The 18,203-nt window shown below is 36.5% G+C and overlaps 1 protein-coding gene across 7 annotated transcripts in view; it reads left to right on the top strand.

The window, feature by feature from the left end:
* The window catches only part of RPAP3 (RNA polymerase II associated protein 3), a 30,485-nt gene extending 12,520 nt beyond the window's left edge, over nt 1-17,965 (top strand). For 5 of the 7 annotated variants that reach the window (XM_026700488.2, XM_087934423.1, XM_087934421.1 and 2 more), the window contains 13 exons: nt 1,106-1,233; nt 4,051-4,172; nt 6,085-6,155; nt 6,244-6,435; nt 6,922-7,049; nt 8,225-8,346; nt 8,702-8,772; nt 8,907-9,023; nt 10,263-10,489; nt 10,958-11,156; nt 15,124-15,221; nt 16,958-17,058; nt 17,599-17,965. In XM_026700488.2, the coding sequence (XP_026556273.1) occupies nt 1,106-1,233; nt 4,051-4,172; nt 6,085-6,155; nt 6,244-6,435; nt 6,922-7,049; nt 8,225-8,346; nt 8,702-8,772; nt 8,907-9,023; nt 10,263-10,489; nt 10,958-11,156; nt 15,124-15,221; nt 16,958-17,058; nt 17,599-17,684 (1,662 nt within the window). In that variant the 3' untranslated portion in view covers nt 17,685-17,965. The remainder of the gene's footprint in view (nt 1-1,105; nt 1,234-4,050; nt 4,173-6,084; nt 6,156-6,243; nt 6,436-6,921; nt 7,050-8,224; nt 8,347-8,701; nt 8,773-8,906; nt 9,024-10,262; nt 10,490-10,957; nt 11,157-15,123; nt 15,222-16,957; nt 17,059-17,598) is intronic. The other 2 variants (XM_087934426.1, XM_087934425.1) reach the window with 2 other exon arrangements.
* The last annotated feature ends 238 nt before the right edge of the window (nt 17,966-18,203 follow it).

Here is an 18,203-nt window from a genome sequence, read left to right as displayed (position 1 = left end):
CTGCCTGCATATATTGAGACACATAGCAATGAACGATTTAATCTGTGTGTTCCCATCTCCCTCCTTCCCTCCCTTCCTTTCTTCGAGCAGGGTATGGAGACTTGTGGCACCCATCCGGGCTGGAACATGGTCAGCCCTAGATCTGACCCGTGCGGCCACCCTGAAGCCAGCTAGGGGCCACACCAACATCTCGGCCCTGCCCCCTGAGTGTGCACACAGGAGGCGGTGAGCGCTGGCTTCCTGGGTGAAAAGGAAAGCACTCTAAACAAAGTCAACCTGCATAGCAAGATGTACTCGCTGCCTCCTATGCACACCTCCAAGGGGAAGCGGGGGGGCAGCTCCTAGCTGGCTCCAGGATGGCCCTGCAGATCTAAGGCTGACCATGTTCTGGCCCAGATTGTAGATCAGCGCCTGGGCTGGGCCAAGGTGCCGCTGGCTGGTCCTTCGTTGTCCCAAGGGCCAGATCTAACCACATCGCGGGCTGGATCCTTGTGTTTGACATGTCTGTGTTAGAATAAAGCCTGACAACTAATATGAATTCTTGTGCATCTTAACGTTTAAAAAAGTTAGAATTGAGAGTTGATAGATTGTGAAATAGATTGTCCTTCTGTCTTTTTCCAATGCTGTACCTAGTCCAGAATTTTATCTATAAAACAGTCCCATGAGTTAGATTACAGTGAGAAAGTAACAAACCAAATATCTTTCATAAGCATTATTCTTTCTGTTATAAAAGATTGTTTTGTTTTTTATTCATTTCAGTCATTCAATTTAAACTATTTGGATACTACTAATTGAAGATAAGAATTCTTAAAGAGATTCAGATGAAATGTCATAAAATTAGATTTATAAAATTGACATTTCAATTACTATGATGATGTGGGAGATACAGCATTTATTTAACAGAAAGAGTTTGAGAAGCCCAGAATATTATTGTTGAATTGGACTCTCCTGTTAAATTAAATTGAAGGATTTCATTTATCTAGCATTTTAAAATAATTCTGTTGATTTGAAAAACTGGGAAATTATTGTTTCAAATACATGAGAAAAAGAGAATAAGGGTTTGTAATAATATTCATCTTTGTGTTTATCACATTTGTTTTTACAGGGCAATGCTTATTTTAAACAAAGAAACTATGATGCTGCAATCGAATGCTATACAAAGGGAATGAATGCAGATCCTTACAATCCAGCTTTGCCTACAAATAGGGCATCTGCCTTTTTTCGGCTAAAGAAGTAAGTTTGTTGGTTTCCATCATATTTCACTTCAAATATAATCAATTTCAGAGTATATTGAATTACATATGTTTTTGACATATATTGAATTACATATGTTTTTTACATATTAGGATACATTTACCACACCATTATCTGACAAAAAAATTGTCTTGCTAATTTTAACCTTGTAATTTTTTTTCTCTCTTTCTCTCTCTCTCTCATTTTCTCTCTCTCTCTCTCTCTCTCTCTCACACACAACACGTATTATAATAAAAAACAAGACTATTTTTCCAGTTGGAGAGCAGTGCAAAATAGAGCTATCTGGAGAATGCAAAATGTAGTACAAGAAAGGAAAGAAAAACTAATACATTTTAAAAATATATATGTGCTTTAAGAAGAATTACTTTATTCCCATTGCAGTTTTATTACACATCAAATTTCACCTTAATGATGCTCAGGGAAATGCATTTTAAAAATCCCATTTTAGTAGTAAAACAATTCTGTGAAGTGAGGAAGACCAAGTGAGAATGATAGGCCCCATGCATTTAATGCTTGAATAGACTTTGAACAATTTGTGCTTCCTTTTTGTTATCATTAAATTTGGATTCTGGGCAAGAAAACATTGTCAAACAGACAAAATCTGGAGAGTTCGCTTTAGCAAAGCATTCTTCACTCTTGGTTACTTTTGTGATATTGTTATTTGGAACACTGCTGAATAAAAGACGAGAACCAAATTTTAGACTTCTTGTTTTCTGCTATTTTCTAGAGTTTTTTCTCATGCTTATTTTAGGTTTTGAAGAACAAGGATATTTTGCTAATCCTGTGTTAATTTTGCCTGTTAATGGGTCTTTTTAAATACTTCACAATCTTTAGTGTATTTAGTGCTTTCGCAGACAACCATCCGCCAGGGTGGAGGCTCCCTCATGGGGTGCAATCAAACTTCCAACCCGGATCATCCCAGATCAAAAACCCCCAAAAACGTCCTGAGTGCCGCCAGCCTGCCAAGGCCCCTTCCCAAGCGGCTGCTGGTGGAGCCCTGCTACCTGTGCCGACTCTCCCGCCACTGACTTTGGGCTGCTGTGCGCCAGCCTGCATGCCTATTCGCTGCTGCAGGCGCCAGGCTTACCATACATCTATGCTGAGCCTGATGTTCTTCAGACCCTGGTGGGTGCTACACCTCTCTTACCAGCTGTGCGAAGCAGGCATTAGGGCTGCCCCTGGTTGCCTTTGGCACCTGCCTCATCTGTAGCTCTGCAGTCACCTCGCCTTCCACCCAGCCCACCACCAAGACCCAATCAAAAACCTCTGAAAACGTGAGCACTGCCAACCTGCCAGGGCCCCTTTGTGAGCAGCCGCTGGTGGAGTCATACTGCCGTTCCCGCTGCCATTCCATGCACAGCTGGAATGAGAGATACAGCGCCCACCAAGGCCCAAAGGTTTTCCAAAGTTTTCGATCTGAGATAATTCAACCCGGCCAGGCAGGAGCAGTCCCGCAGCGCTGCCAAGAGCAGTGCTGCCAGGAAGTAAAGAGGCCAGCAGCAGCACGGGCAGCCGCTTGGCCATTTAAAGACTTGTGGATTTCATCTCCCAGAACTTCCCCTCCCATCAGCTCCTTCCCCTTTTTGGGTTGGGGTAGCTCGTGCCCACTGGATCTGTTGGGGTTGGAAATTCGATAGCGCCCCACGAGGATACCTTCACCCTGGCAGACAGTTGTCTGTGAAAACTGAGATGGACAGCCGGAGGGGTGGATGGCGGAGAGAAGGGAATGAGAAAGCACAACCCTTTCTCAACACAAAGCTTCACAGAAAGCGAATCAAACCATGATGAAGGGGGGATTTTCCTGTGAGTACGGTGTTAAAAGTTAACACTTCAGAAATGTTACCGATACCTGCAGAGGTCTTCTGGTGCAATACTCTGCTGCAGCTTTAGAGCATACCTCCACCTTCCCTGCATAGGATTGCAAGGTTGGAGGCTTCATCTTGCTCTGATCATCCGGAAATCCTCCCCCATTTCCTTGCTGATCATTCTATCCTTGGGGAGCTCTGCACAGACACACATTCCAAAAATGTTCCCTCTGAAACCTTCAACTCTGCAATCCTGCGCAGGGAAGGTGAAGGTTTGCTCGGCAGAACGTTGCACTGAGAGGCCTCCGCAGAGAGCAGAACGAGAGGCAGCTCCCAGCCCTTGCTGGCTCAGTTGATCGGGTTGTGATTAAGGGGCCAAGCCTCCATGAGGTGACTGGAGAAATGTGGCACCCACAAATCAGCTGTTCCATGGAGCAAGTTGCTGGTAAGACCATTAGGCAAGGAGGCACTCCCGGCCTCCCAGAACATGGGGAAAACAAATAAGGCTTCCACAAAAATAAGATCTAAATTGAAACACCAGTACCCTATCAGTGGTTGGCTAGTATTCTCCTCAAAATTGGACAACCGGTGTGAGAATTTTTTTTTTACACAGTCCTTCCAATGTACAGTAGTAGACTATGTCTTCAACAGCCTTGATAGCTTATGAAGTTAAGAGTGGAATCTTTTTAAAGCTTTGCTCCAATTGTTCATTGATGGCTTTGAGAAATAATATGGTGAAATAGTTAAGAGGATGGATCTAAAAGACCCAGGTCCAAATCCTCCCCTACGGTAACTTGCTAGATAACTTTGTACAAGATTTCTCAGACCTCGGTAATCAGAGGAATTGGAGGAAGATATCTAATGCAGAATTACTGAACTACTGAAAGAAATGTAGCAGATAAATAATTTCAGAATTTATATCAGGGCTTGTTATTTTATTAGTAAGCTTTTAATGAATAATTATTTTAATAGTCATACAATTCCATTTCAGGTTTTCTGTGGCTGAATCTGATTGCAACTTAGCTCTTGCCTTAAACAAAAATTATACAAAGGCTTATAGCAGAAGAGGGGCGGCTCGTTTTGCTTTGCAAAATTTTAAGGGTGCCAAAGAAGGTACATGTCATGTATTATATCTGGTCGCCAACCGGTGGGCCTCAGACCACTGGTGGTCCGGGAGAAAATTTCGGTGGGCTGCAGTGCCCCAGTGTCTGCAACAGGGGTGATACTGGCAGCAGTTGGAGTGATGCATGCAGAAGATTGCAGCATCGGAACTCTTCCCGGGTGTTCCCTGGCCTGCGAGGAGGTGGGGTGGAGTGAAAGGAACCTCTGAACTGGTGCTGGGTGCTGGGAATCTGATGTCCTGAGGCTGACAAGCCACGTGCTGAAAGCCAGATGGCTGGTGGGGAGGTAGGGCAATCCTGCAGTCTCCCTAGCTGCCTAGCAAACCGGTGTCGTGGCTGCTGCCTCCTGCTTCAGCGCATCAAGGAGGCCGAGCAGCATTGGGAAGAGCAGGGACTTCCTGAGCCACAGGAAGTGATTGCTAGTGATGCCCTCAGTTGAAGATGTTGCGAGGGGGAGGTTCGACCCCCTCTTCCTCCTCGCCAGAAGCGCTCACACACCCAGTGGGAAGGAGGAGGCTTGGCAGGTGCCAGAAGAGTGGTGAGTGCTTCTGGCAAGGAGGAAGAGAAGCTTCTGAGGGGAGAGGCATGGGAGATCACACCCTCCCCTCGCAGGTCAGGGAACACCCAGGAAGGGCTCCGATGTCGCAATCTGCACATATCAGTCCATCCGCTATCGTTATCACCCCTGTTGTCCCACCACCCCGCCAACCATCTGGTCTTCAGTATGTGGCTCATCGACCTCCAGACATCAGATTCTCACCATCCAGCACCAGTTCAGAGGTTCCTTTCCCCCCCACCCCCACCCCCGGGGACAGGAGGGGGAAGAGAGAGAAAGAGGGAGAAAGAGAGTGGGGAAGAGAAAGAGGGAGATCGGTAGAAAGAGGGGGAGTGAGAGACAAAGAGAGAAAGAAAGGGAGAAAGAGGGAGAAAGAGAGGGGGAGGGAAAGAGAGAGAGATGAGAGATCCCAGTGTTTTGTTTTCTGTGGGAAACGGACCCAAATGACTCTTTTGAGTATTTAAGGTTGGAGAAACAGACAGTGCCTGAAGGACCCCATCCCATTGGTGGGAGTCCAGGTGCTTCAGTGAGTGGGCCGTTGGATTCGTATTACTGCGGGATTTAAAATTATGAATTTGATGGTCCTTGAGCTCCAAAAGGTTGGCGACCCTGTGTTGTATAATGCATTCCTTTTTTTGTTGTGTTATGCGAAAACTTTGATTTATAGAGTATATATTTCAGTTTATCACTATTACTTTCCATTCACTACTGCTTCTCCAGTCTCAGCATAGAAGAACTTGGCCAATTATTCTTACAGGTTGCCTAAGAGGGTTTTTTTGTGTTATTGTGGGAAATATCTGTGATTTTAAAAAATTTAAACACTGGCATAATATGCTTTATTTGATCTTTGTAGAAGATCTTACAGATTTGTACTTAAAAGTTATTTTTTACAGTTTTATCCCATCTTTAGATAGATGATAGGCTATGTTAATAAATTGAAAACAAAAAATGAACTGTGGCCATGTTCAATCAAAATGAAAACAAGTACAAGCAAGAGTTAGTTTCTAATATTGTAGAATATAACTATAATACTCTAGACCAGCAGTGTCAAACTCGCAGCATCAAGTGACATATTGGACTTTTTTCCCCTTCACTAAACCGGGCGTGGGCATGGCCAGCACATGACGCATCCAGCCCATGGGCCACAAGTTTGACAGTTCTGCTCTAGACAATGGAGTGTATTTCAGGAATGAACTAGTTTATCTAGCTCACAGTTTTTGCACTGAACCATGTCATATTTTATATAAAGAACCACTAATGTATCATCATGGAAGCTTTTTTTCTTTCTTTAAAGAATTGTCTATACAATCATCATTTTTGAAAATTCTACCTTTATATCTTCATGCAGATTATGAAAAGGTTTTGGAATTGGATTTAAACAACTTTGAAGCGAAGAATGAACTAAGGAAAATTGAACAGGTGAAGAACATCAGCTTAATCAATTTGCCAATGACCATGATTCTGTGTAGCCTAAATATTTGAAATATTGTTTATGTTTTTATATTAGGCTCTCTTGTCAAAAGAAAATTGTCAGGCTGAAGAAACAGATACCTTTAGGAAAGTAGAAATTGCAGAAGATGAACTGAAACCATTGGAGGAGGATACAGATACTTTTAGAAAAGTGGAAATCGCAGAAGATGAACTGAAACAATTGGAGGAGGAGCATTTGAAGCAAAAGGCTCTGGCAGAAAAAGATTTGGTAAGCAGCAATGCAAGAATATTTTTCAGGTATTTAAATTGGAATGTTTTTGGTCTAACAAATCATTTCTTGGCCAGTGGCAGAATGACCATGCTATTCACAGATTGCATTCTCTATAATTGATAACTACATTTGCCCAATATTGTTAAACTGATTTTTTTCTGTGCTTGCTTTGCATGTCAGTAATTTCAGATGATGCATTGCCTACAATTGGCTTATGACATCTCAATTTATCTTATAATTTCAACAGTAACGCTAATTGTGGTAGAAGGCAGTGTAGTCCAAACAACTGGGGACATCATGTTGCTTACTGTCTGATACCAAGCACACAGAATTCTATATAGCTGTCTGAAAATTTTCCCCGTGGTCAATTCTTCCTGCTCTATTCTTGCAAATAAAATTATTGGGAAAAGTTTATTTTCAGTAGTACATGAATGCATATATTTAGATAACAACATCATTTATTTCTTTACCCAAATATGATAGGGTAACAGATATTTCAAAGAAGGTAAATATGAAATAGCAATAGAATGTTACACACGTGGAATAGCAGCAGATGGCACCAATGCACTTCTTCCAGCAAATAGAGCTATGGCCTATCTAAAAGTTCAAAAGTGAGTTGTGTGAATTTATCATTTTTATGTATGCATTTTTATGAAATTCACTTTTAAATGCATAATGATTTTTATTAAACCGTTCATTTTATTGTGTCATTGAAAATGGCTTACGAGGAGTCCTTGGTGCTCTCTGAGTTTGCTTGTTTTCTTATAGACGCTTCATTACCCTAACTAAGTAACATCACCCGTGCTAGTAAGGAGATTTGTCAGTGCCAGGCTTCTAGAAATTCCCTGGCATTTTTGGACTTGGCCTAATCTAAGATTGTCACATTTTTCCCAGTTGATTTTCTTTGATAATCAGCCATCAGTAGACACATAGACATTAACAACATCTATAGACTATGCAAAAGAGATAATTAATCAGCCCGAAAGGGGCAAAGACTCCACCTCTCCACCAATAATCAGCACTCAGATCAGCACAGATTAACTCCAAGGTCAACTTCAGACCAACAATCAAATAAGCAATACCCGAATCAAGAAACTGCTAAAAAGCCATCAGTAAACTGTCCAATCAAAGAATCTCTGAGGCTGCTCCCATCCACACAGACAGGCAAGACACCAGAATGTAAACTGACAGCAAATAGCACTCCATACTAGTGCTGATATTACCTAGTTAGGGTAATAAAACATCTGCAGGAAAACAAGCAAGCTCAGAGAGCAACAAGGACCCCTCTTTTCAACCCTAAGCTACAATATTCTTTATTGGTAGAATGGCTTTCATTAAGTAGTTCTGAACTAATACTTCTCACATGTATTTTAGTTGTACATAATTCATCAAATTTACATGTTTTCTTAGTGGACTTAATTCAGTCGCAATTATGTATTTATTTGCCTTTCGTCTTTATTTTTTATTAACATTCACAAAACACAACTAGTGAAAATCCAACATCTTGCAAGGAATTGTTGTTGTTAGCTTCAGATAGAGTATCTTACTATTCTAGTATCTACAATATTTTTGTTTCTTATTAATAAACATATATTAGCCCTACCCTGATTAATCTGTTGAGGTGATTTTACATGCATTCTGGTATATATTTCTCTTTCATACCTCACATAAAATATGAAAACCTTCATTGGAATAGGTGAGAATTACTGTATGCTTTAAGAGCTCAAAACTATTAAATTTTTCTGTAATAAGTATTTTTTTAAACAAGCAACTCTTTATCAATAAGATATGGAGAAGCAGAGGAAGATTGCACTCGAGCTGTGTTATTTGATCCTTCATATTCTAAAGCCTTTGCCAGAAGAGGCACAGCGAGAGCTGCCCTTGGAAAACTAAAAGAAGCTATGCAAGGTAGGATTGTGTGCCCTTTTTCTATCCAACTTTTTGAAGGAAGCAACTCCAATCCAGCAATAGCATTCAGATATTCAAAATGCTGTGGTATACGGTAGCACAAGGTTTGATTAAAAAAAATTCTAGTTACTTTTTAGAAACTTAAAAATTAAAGAATAGATAATGTCACTATTACAAAAATCCTATAGGTTTTAATCAGAGAAATGATTTGGAAGTCCTGTTGAAGCTAGTCTTGCCCTGTAAAGATATAACTGTACCATTGTGAATAAATGTGCATATTGGAAGAAATGCACTTACTTGTCTCTTTCATAAAAATATATTAAAAGCCTAAATTCTTTTTTTCTGCCTTTGCTAGATTTCGAAAGTGTCCTGAAGCTGGAACCTGGAAATAAGCAAGCAATGAATGAAATAACAAAGCTTAAAAATGTATGTGTGCTTTATGCTTATGTATTTTAATACCATCTTGCAACAGCAATTAATTGCTTCTAATCTGGATATTTTGTGGGTATTAACCTCTTTAGATTTCCATGGGTATTTATTTGAGTAATCTTTTCTTTAAGGAATTAATCGCAAAAGGATTTTTGTCAGACACTGAATATTTTGGACTATCACAGAATGAATCAGAAATACAAAATCTGGTAAAACCCTTTGATAAGCCCTTACATCTGAGATCAGCTGTAAGTAGTACTGGTTTGTTTGTTTAAATATAAATATTTTAAATAGGCCAAAAATAGTTAAAAATGTGACATTCAAAGGTGGGAGGAGGTCTTAAGTATTAATGGTAAAAGGATGCAATTTTTTGATTTTTTTAAATTTTAGTGGGAACATTTTTTGGGATAGTGTTTCTGCAAGGTTAAGCAATTTGGTTAATTGAAATTACTTGTTTCTGACTCCAATCCTGTCTCTCTTATTCATTTACCAGTAATCAAATACTTCTATATAATAATGAGGGAATAGTGGGTTTAGTAGATAACAACAGAATGCTTCTTGATAATAAAACTGAATAAATTATCCAGGATTCAATTTCACTTATCCAGTTCAAAGCATGTTATTGAATCTAACCCAGAATTTATTTAGGTTAATTGCAAATCTTGGCCACCAATTAATCATGATTCTCTTGGGTTTGAGATAAGGGTGAGATCATTAAAATCCATAGGTGGTCAAAACGTTTATTAGAACTAAACAAAGTTAGTCAAAAGAGCATGAACATTTTTGAATCACAGTATTAAGTCATAAAGTTCACAATAAAAATACCAATGTCAACTTCTTGGACTCAGTATATTGGGTATTGTTGGTAACAGATTACACTCAGTCGTCAGGAACAAAGCAAATGGTTGGTAGCTGATTTTAAAACCATAGTTGCTAGTCTTCACATGTTGATAAGTCAGGAATTAATAAAGAATATTTGTCATGGTTGAAATGAGGGATCCTTGGCGCTCTGTGAGTTTGCTTGTGCACTTGCAGACATTTCATTACTCAAAATGAAACAGCTGCAAGAACACAACGAATCTCAGAGTGCACCAAAGACTCCTCAACTCAGGAATTGGCCAACACAAAAAAAAGTGGAATTCTGGTTTATTCTCTCCTGCTGTTTTTTTTATCTCATTCTCCTTTTGCACATTCAAATAATGATAAACTAGCATTTTAATGTTATATTCAGGTAACTGAAAAATCAGGTACAAAAAGTATAATTATTTAAAGGGGTAAAATTTCAGTTATTTTCTTCATTCTACCTTTGTAGAAAGGTAGATTGAAAGATAGGATACAACATTTCCCTTGGATTATTTCTTTGGAAGAGATAGACAAAGTACTCTTTGTTTTCATTAAGACAGATATAGTTATTCTTCAAATTGTTGCTCATTATATGTAAAAGTGTGCTTCTATGTTAATTCATTGCTCGGTTTTTGTTTATTTAGAAACCTTTAAGAAGAATAAACATTGAGGAAATTAGTAATGATGTGCTAAGTGCAAATTTGATGTCCACCAGAGAATCTGAGCCTATTCAATCTGTTTTTGATAACCCAAATAAAACACAGGAATTAATATCTATTAAGAATCAAAATGAAGATTTTTCTTCTCTATCTGAGACTCCCAAAGCAAAGCTACTGAAAATAGAAGAAATTGGTGATGCTTTGTTGACCGGGTAGGCTTGTATTTTTTAGAACAGAAAATTATCAATTTTTGTGTTCAAAGGCTTTGTAAAATAAATATCCTATGCATGAATTTGTGCCAAAAGTATATTATGATTTTCTTACTACTTTTTGTAACCCTTTAAAATTATACATGAGTTTAAGAATCTAGTTCAACATTTCAACTGCTAATTTACATCTCTACAGTTTTAGTATTTGTTCAGCTTAATTACATAAGAAAATTTGCATAAGTTGCTACACAAATGACAATTTGTTTTCATTCTTTCAGAGATTCTAATGCTACATTAGATTTTATACACCCCCACCCCATATATAGATATAGATATATAGATATTATATATAAAATATTCAATTGGTAGTGAAATTCTATTCACAGAAAATGTCTCCAGGGTAGGTAATTGTATATATTTCCTAAGGCAAAATATTTATCCAAACAGAAATTCTCTGTCTTAATATTTTAGATCTGCTACCACAAACACTGTGAAAGAAAAACCATCACTTCAGCCTTGTGCTATAAAAAAACAAGCTAAGAGAGAAAAATACATTATATCTTCTGTGTCTGAAGTTTCCGTGCCTCCAGTCCCTGTGAATTCTTTCCAACTTGAGTCAGATTTCCGAAAATTAAAAAATTACCCCAATCAATTGTATACATATTTGAAGGTAAGATAATTCATTCTTTCTATGATTTGTGGTGACTAATTTCTCCACATTTTTGGCATTTAACCAATTTAATTTCGAGAATCAGTTTGATATGGTGGTTAAGGCATAAACTAGAAACTGGGAGACTGAGTCCTGCCTTAGGCACAAAGCCAGCTGGATGACCTTGGACCAGTCACTCTCCCTCAGCCATAGGAAGTAAGGAATGGCAAATTACTTTTGAAATCTGGTCAAGAAAGCTGCAGAGACTTGTCAGAGCAGTTTCCAGAAATCAAGACTGACTTGAAGGGATTCAGAAAATGGTATAGCTTAATTGTATAAGTATACTGGCATCTTTCTTTGAGATATAATTACATATTCTATTTTATTTATCTTATATTTTTGTATTTTTTTTATAAAAAGTTTTTAGAGTTACATACATATCAATATGTGAACAATATGGCAACTGGGTGTCTTATATTTTGATACAATTAAAATAATACTCAATATATTTAACTTTAATAAACTTCTATACTTCTAATATTCCTACCTATGTTTGTTATTTCCAAAATTCTCATTCTTTGGTTTTCAATTGTTCAGTATCTAACTTGTATACCAATCCTTATATTCAGATATCTTCCTTTTACATCCAGTAGCATGTTAATAATCATGTTGGCTATTTTTTCCACAATCTTATTTCATTTTAACATTAATACACATCTTAATATTCCATTATAATCTTCTATTCATTTATGTATTCAATATTTCATTGTATTAGTTGTTTTATGCCAATCCTCATGTTATTCAAATATACTTAATATCACCCTCATTCGAATTCTAGTTTTCTTCGTTTTTCTGACATCATCTTATTATTAAAAGAAGTGTATTCCATTATTTCCCCCCTCTCCAATTCCATCCCAGTTCTAACTTTCAGTTATGCCACTACAATTTCCAAGAATATTCCCTAATAGTCTTTTTTAATATAACATTTCATTTATCAAATATATCCTTCCCTTTACCACAAATAAAACATCAATAATCATATTTAATACATTTAACAAGTCCTTGTAGTTCTACTAATAATACCCCTGTTAATATTAAATTCCAATCTTCCGTTATTTAATTAATATTTTAATACATTATTTTTATACTAATCACCACTTTAATCAAGCCTACTCAATTTAACTATCATTCAAATTCCATTTCATATATTCCATTGTCGTCCCCGCTCTAATTTCCAACCCTATTCTAAATTTAATTATATCTTTGTTATATTGGAGAGAGAGAAAAAAAAATTTAAAAAGAAAAAAATTGTTCTTTAACCATTATCTCTTATTTGCTTTAAAGTGTTAAATATTCTCTTTTTAGCTCACCTCCCATATTCCTCTCTCAAGTCTTTGTCCCTGTCTACTTCCAGATCGTAACCTATCATTTTAAATTTTTCTCCACCCTGTTCCATTGTCTAATTTTCAAAATGTCTGCTCTTGTTTTAGTTTCTCTCTCAGGGGAGTCATCTTGCAAATTTATTTCCTCTTTCCATTCCCTTAAGATACTCTCCTCTCTACTTATTACATCCATTTTTATTATATTTATTTTCTCTTTTTTCTCATCGCCACAGTCTATTTGTTGGGTTTTTCTCTGTATTTTCTTCTGATCTTCTAATTAATTCCTCTTCTTCTTGTGCATCTTGTTCATTCCTTTCCAGTTTTTCTTCTATGCTCTGCATTTTGTTAAGAATTTTTTTTCAGCTGTCCTTAATATCCTTAGATATTGACACAATTTCTTCCCAGATCCCGTTCTGTTCTTGCTGGTGAGACATCTCGTTTAATTTCTTTGAATGTTTTTTTAAGGCCAATAATCCAAAAATCCAAAGGCAAGTTGAATATTCACGCCAAAATCACTTCTCACAAAGTTTAAAATTCTTGTATTTTATTTTCAATCCTTTTGTTGAAACTTTCAAAGTCACTTCAATAATATTTTCTGCTTCCTGGGAATATCTTGTATCTTCCTTCCTTACTTAGGTGGAACATTTAATTCGCATTAGCATTTAATGTTATTTTAGCCAGTTTTCAATTTTAAAATATCAATCCAAAATAATAAAGTATCTGTTTTTTTAAGTATATAGTTCCAATATTTTAATATGCTTCCACAAAACAATATTTATCCTCTTTAAAATTCCAATTTTCTATGTTTTCTATATTCCAAAAATTGCCTTCTCCCTCTCCTTCCCACCCCCCCAGCTTTAAATCTTTTCTCTTAATACTTGTACTGCTGCTTTTAATATGACAATGAAATCCTTTTTTTCCCTGGCAAATCTTTTTGGGGTTAGATTTTAAATAGTTCTTCTCACCCAGTTCTGTATATTCTCCACTTTCTCCTCTCCTGCACAGTGCTTTGGTATATTCATGGCTGTCCCGACTGTGGTGGCCATTTTGAGGGCCATTTCTCACCTACGTGGCATAGAGGAAAAAGCTCCGGGGTTAAATCAATTTAATTGACCTGTAAAGCTGCTGTGTGTTTACTTGGAACTGAAACTTGAAACATTTGTATTAGAATCAGAATAGAGCTGGAATGGACCTTGGAGGTCTTCTCGTCCCCCCCCCTGCTCAAGCAGGAGGTCCTATACCATTTCAGACAAGTGACTGTCCAGTCTCTTTTTAAAAACCTCCAGTAATGAAGCACCCACAAACACTAGCCGGCGGGGATGAGTTACAGGCTGAGCTGGCAGGGAGAAGAGGCTGTGGGCCACTCGAAATTTGGAAACAGGCCACAATTGGCCCCCGGGCCAGACTTTGGACATGCCTGGTCTACAGTTTGCTGGGTCTATTTTTTTTCCTTTTTTGAAGATGGGTGCCATATGAGCTCTTCTCCAATCCTCTGGTAGTGCCCTGGTGCTGCAAGATTTTTTAAAAATATGATACAGTGGTTCTGAGATAACATCTGCCCGCTCCTTCAGAACTCTGGGGTGTAATCCATCAGGTCCTGATGGTTTACATTAGTCAAGATCAGATAGGTGCTCTCTAACAATTTTCTTGCTTATTTTAATTTTTATTTCTAGTCTGTCTTTTACAGTAGTATTTTTGGTAGGTTGGGCTATAATTTTTGTGTGGGTGAAGACTGATGCAAAGAATGAGTTAAGCAGCTCTGCTTTCTCTCTACTGCCTGTTACTTCCTTGCTGTTTTGTCTCTTTAGTGGACCTACTGTTTCCTTGACTTTTTTCTTGTTATTAATATGTTGAAACTTTTTTAAAATAAACTTTGACTTTTGTTGCAAGTCTTTGTTCATTCCTAGCTTTGCTTTCCTAATGTTCTAATTTCATCTTTTCAATTTTGGACTATCTGCTGATATTCTGCCTTATTTCCTCTTCCATTTTTTGAACTTTGTCTTTCAGTTTATCAGAGATATATTTGTGCAACAATGCTGCTGGTTTCTTCTCGGATTTCTTGTTTTTCTTTTTCAGCGTTACTGTGCTGGACTGGGCTTTAATGATCATATTTTTCAGCGTTTCTCATACTGCTTGAGTTGTTTTCCCCTTTAGGATTTTTACCCATGAAATTTTGCTTAAGTTCTCTTTGAGTTTGTTAAAATCAGCTCTTTTAAAGTTTAAAAGTTTCGAAAACCTTTATGTATTATGCTGTTACTACCTTTCTCCCAAATAATCAACTATAATGTGCAGGCTTGCACCTTCTTTTGATAATACTGATTATCATGCAGTGTTCATTAGCTTGAGAGAGGGTTATTCACCCATGTTCATCTAAGATGAACTTTGGGACTAAGTGTGAACCCTTCATGGTAGACCAGGTCAAGAAAAAGACACTGCAGAAATTATAGAAATACTATTTATTAGAGTTAGGATTGGCTACAATAAATTATGTTTGCATTTTTTAAAGTAAGCTTCATGTAAGAATATGAAATCTATTAATAGTAAATATGTGGTCTGGTTTATATATATTTCTATTATTAGTCTGATTTTCTTTTGTTCTTCCAAAGCAAATTGATCCTTCCCTTTATCCTAACCTCTTCCAAAAATCATTGGATCCAGAGGTTTTTTGCCAAATCTTGAAAATTTTGCAGGATTTTCATACTAAGTAAGTTCAAAACGATTTTCTCAGATTAATTTACTATTGTATTTTTGGTTGAATTGTGCCTTTAGTTTTAATATTTTCTGCTGCATATTTCTTGAGACAAATTTGTTCTATCTGATACTAATAATATACTAATATTAGAATTCATACTATTGGATGAGAAGCAGGCACAGTAAATCAGGGGTGTCAAACTCAAGGCCTGGAGGCCAGATCCAGCCCATGGAGCTGGCCTGGAAACAGCAAAGAACCAGCCCGCAGTGCCTCCACCAGCTAAAACAAACTAAAAACAAAACAAAAGGAGAAATGTTCCCCTTTTGCATTTGAGCATGCAGGAAGGGACAGGAAAGGAGAAAGGGAAAGAAAAAGAAAGGAAGGTGGGAAGAGACCAAGGAAGGAAAAATAAGGAAAGAGGAGAAGGAAGAATGAAGAGGGAAGAAAAAGAAGAGAAGGAAGGAAAGAAAGAGATTATAATGAGAGTGAGGGAGGGTTCCAGGGAAGTCCTGCCTTAGCATTTGGCCACCACAGATGCCCCAACATGACCACCCCCATCCCCGGACATGCCCAACCCCACCTATCCCCCCAGCCCTACAAAGTCAGACACAACTGTGATGTGGCCCTCAATGAAATCAAGTTTGATACCCCTGCAATAAATTATTATGTAATTTAAGATGTTTTAAAACATCTTAAGGGGTAAGAACAGCAAAAGTAGTTCCCATGGCTGAAACACTTCAGTGTGACTTTTACCATTTTTAATAGAAATCTAGAGCTGATCCATAAGTACAGTTGCCATGACAATTTTTTCTTTATACATATCTGACAAGATTACATCTCAGAAATACTCTGAGCTTCTGAATAAAGTGTTAAATTAAAAAATGAAAGCATTCTTTTTTTGCAGACTTATAACTAGGGAAGAAGAAGCAACTCATCTCAATATTTTTGTGCTATGTTTCAGAACATTCTGAATTTCTAGAAAGCACAAAATTCTGCCCAAATATTGTTCTGGACGGGATCAGTGACTACCTCTTGAAAGACGTTGTAAAGGACTTCCATCAAGCTCTCTGGGCATATTGGAAAATTCAGCAGATAGAACCTATGGTCTTGATTAATAATAGTTTGCCAAGGCCAACTAGTGAATATTTTTTTTAATTCAAGGTGCCAAAAAAATTAAACCAAGAAAATAATTCTTCTTAAACTTTTACCAGTATCTTTGGGAGAGGGGTAGTTACTTTTTAAGAGGAAGTATAATTTATTTATGTAGTTGCATACTTGTATACAGAAGAAGAAAAGCTTACAGTGACCAAGGAAATAAAGATTAGACAACTTTTTAATATAAATGGAATGTTTCCATTATTGTGTATCTATAATATAGAACAGATTTTATTTGTTTGTTTATTAAATTTCTACACTTAAGTGATTCTGGGCAGTTTAGAACCAGATAATTGCAGATACAACGGAATGCCATATTTGCAGTTTGAAGACATTCTCTTATTTAAACAATGGCAATTTTGGGAATCCATCAGCTAACAGAAAAGTACAGAAGAGTCATTTGGTTTTCAGGCAGTGACTTTATTTTCATTTTAGCAACAGTTCTGTATTTTATACTGTATATAGCTGCTTTTAGAGTATGCAGCTGTATGAATTATTTTCAAATATGCATTTTTCATTTTACTCAGTGTTGTGCTATTTTTATGCCACAAATAAAAATAATGATATGTATGAATTAATATCTTACTTGCAAGGAAAGAAGAGCCTTTACTTATCCTTGAAATTCTGCACAAATTATCAGAATCCAAAAGATTTGATATGGCAGTTATGCTTATGTCAGAGTCAGAGAAAAAAAGTAAGTAAAACGTATTACTGGGTCACTATTAAAATCAACTGGCTTGATAGTTTAGAGATTAGTATAAATGTTGCAGCATGTCACTATTCCAGATATATTAAAAACATTTATTATAACATTTTTTCCACAGAAACCCTTCTGTCCCTGAAAATATTTGAAAAAAATTTTTCAGAACAAACTATAAAAGGATTTGTTGGGCTTGTGAAATGCTTTCTAGCTCTTTGAATATCTTTTATTTCAGTTTATATTGGAAGATAATAAGGAAACAAAGAACCAAAAATGAAGAATGGCCAAGCCATCTTCTGCCTTTTTTTTGTACAATTACATCTGGATAGCAGTGGATTGTATTGTTCATAAAGTTAAGCTTAAGGAAATGTTACAGTTTATTCCAAGTTTAATATGACTGTTAGTTCAGTAGGGCCTTTGCAACATTTATTGTCTTTTTAATATATAAATTGAATGATGATATAATTTACTAAATGCTAAATGTATTTTTAATTTGAACATAATGTAATACCAAATTTTTCTCTCTCATTATAGCTGTACGTTGTTTATTTGATCATTTGGAACAATCTCATTTGGAAGATTCTCTTATTAAGCAACTCAAGATAAAATACAGCATTTAATTTAAAGACTTTTTGAATCTCTGTATAAATACAGCAGATTATATACTGCTTTGGAAGGACAGTTCCATATAGATGATTATGATAAGAGAATTTCAAGTTCATTCTGCTTTTTTGTTATGAGTTGATCCACCATGTTTTGCCTGAATCTTATTTAATTTTTCATTTTGAATATTCTGTAGAAACAAGATTGACACTTTTACAATATCAAATTCCATTCTTTATTAGTTGTGTGTTAAAATTATATATTTATTTGTATAAATAAATTCACAAATGTTAAATTATTTCAAATCTTTTTTTTATTTGCAATAATTCCAATATTTCTTGACAGAATTTCAAGCTTAAACAAGTGAAAAATCACTTTTAAAAAACCCTCTATCTAATGCTTTCCTTATTTTGATTATTTAGTCTTGATATCTTTTAAGAACATTTGTTTGCCATTAAAATTTCACTAATTACAGTTTTGACTATGTCAGCTTCTTTTGAGATAGAACCACTATCTATACTTGATTGTATGTGATA

The sequence above is a fragment of the Pseudonaja textilis genome, chromosome 5 (genome assembly GCF_049901715.1).
Source record: "Pseudonaja textilis isolate UNSWEBS1 chromosome 5, rPseTex1.2, whole genome shotgun sequence".
Taxonomy (NCBI): domain Eukaryota; kingdom Metazoa; phylum Chordata; class Lepidosauria; order Squamata; family Elapidae; genus Pseudonaja; species Pseudonaja textilis.
This window is presented reverse-complemented; position numbering and strand designations above follow the sequence as displayed.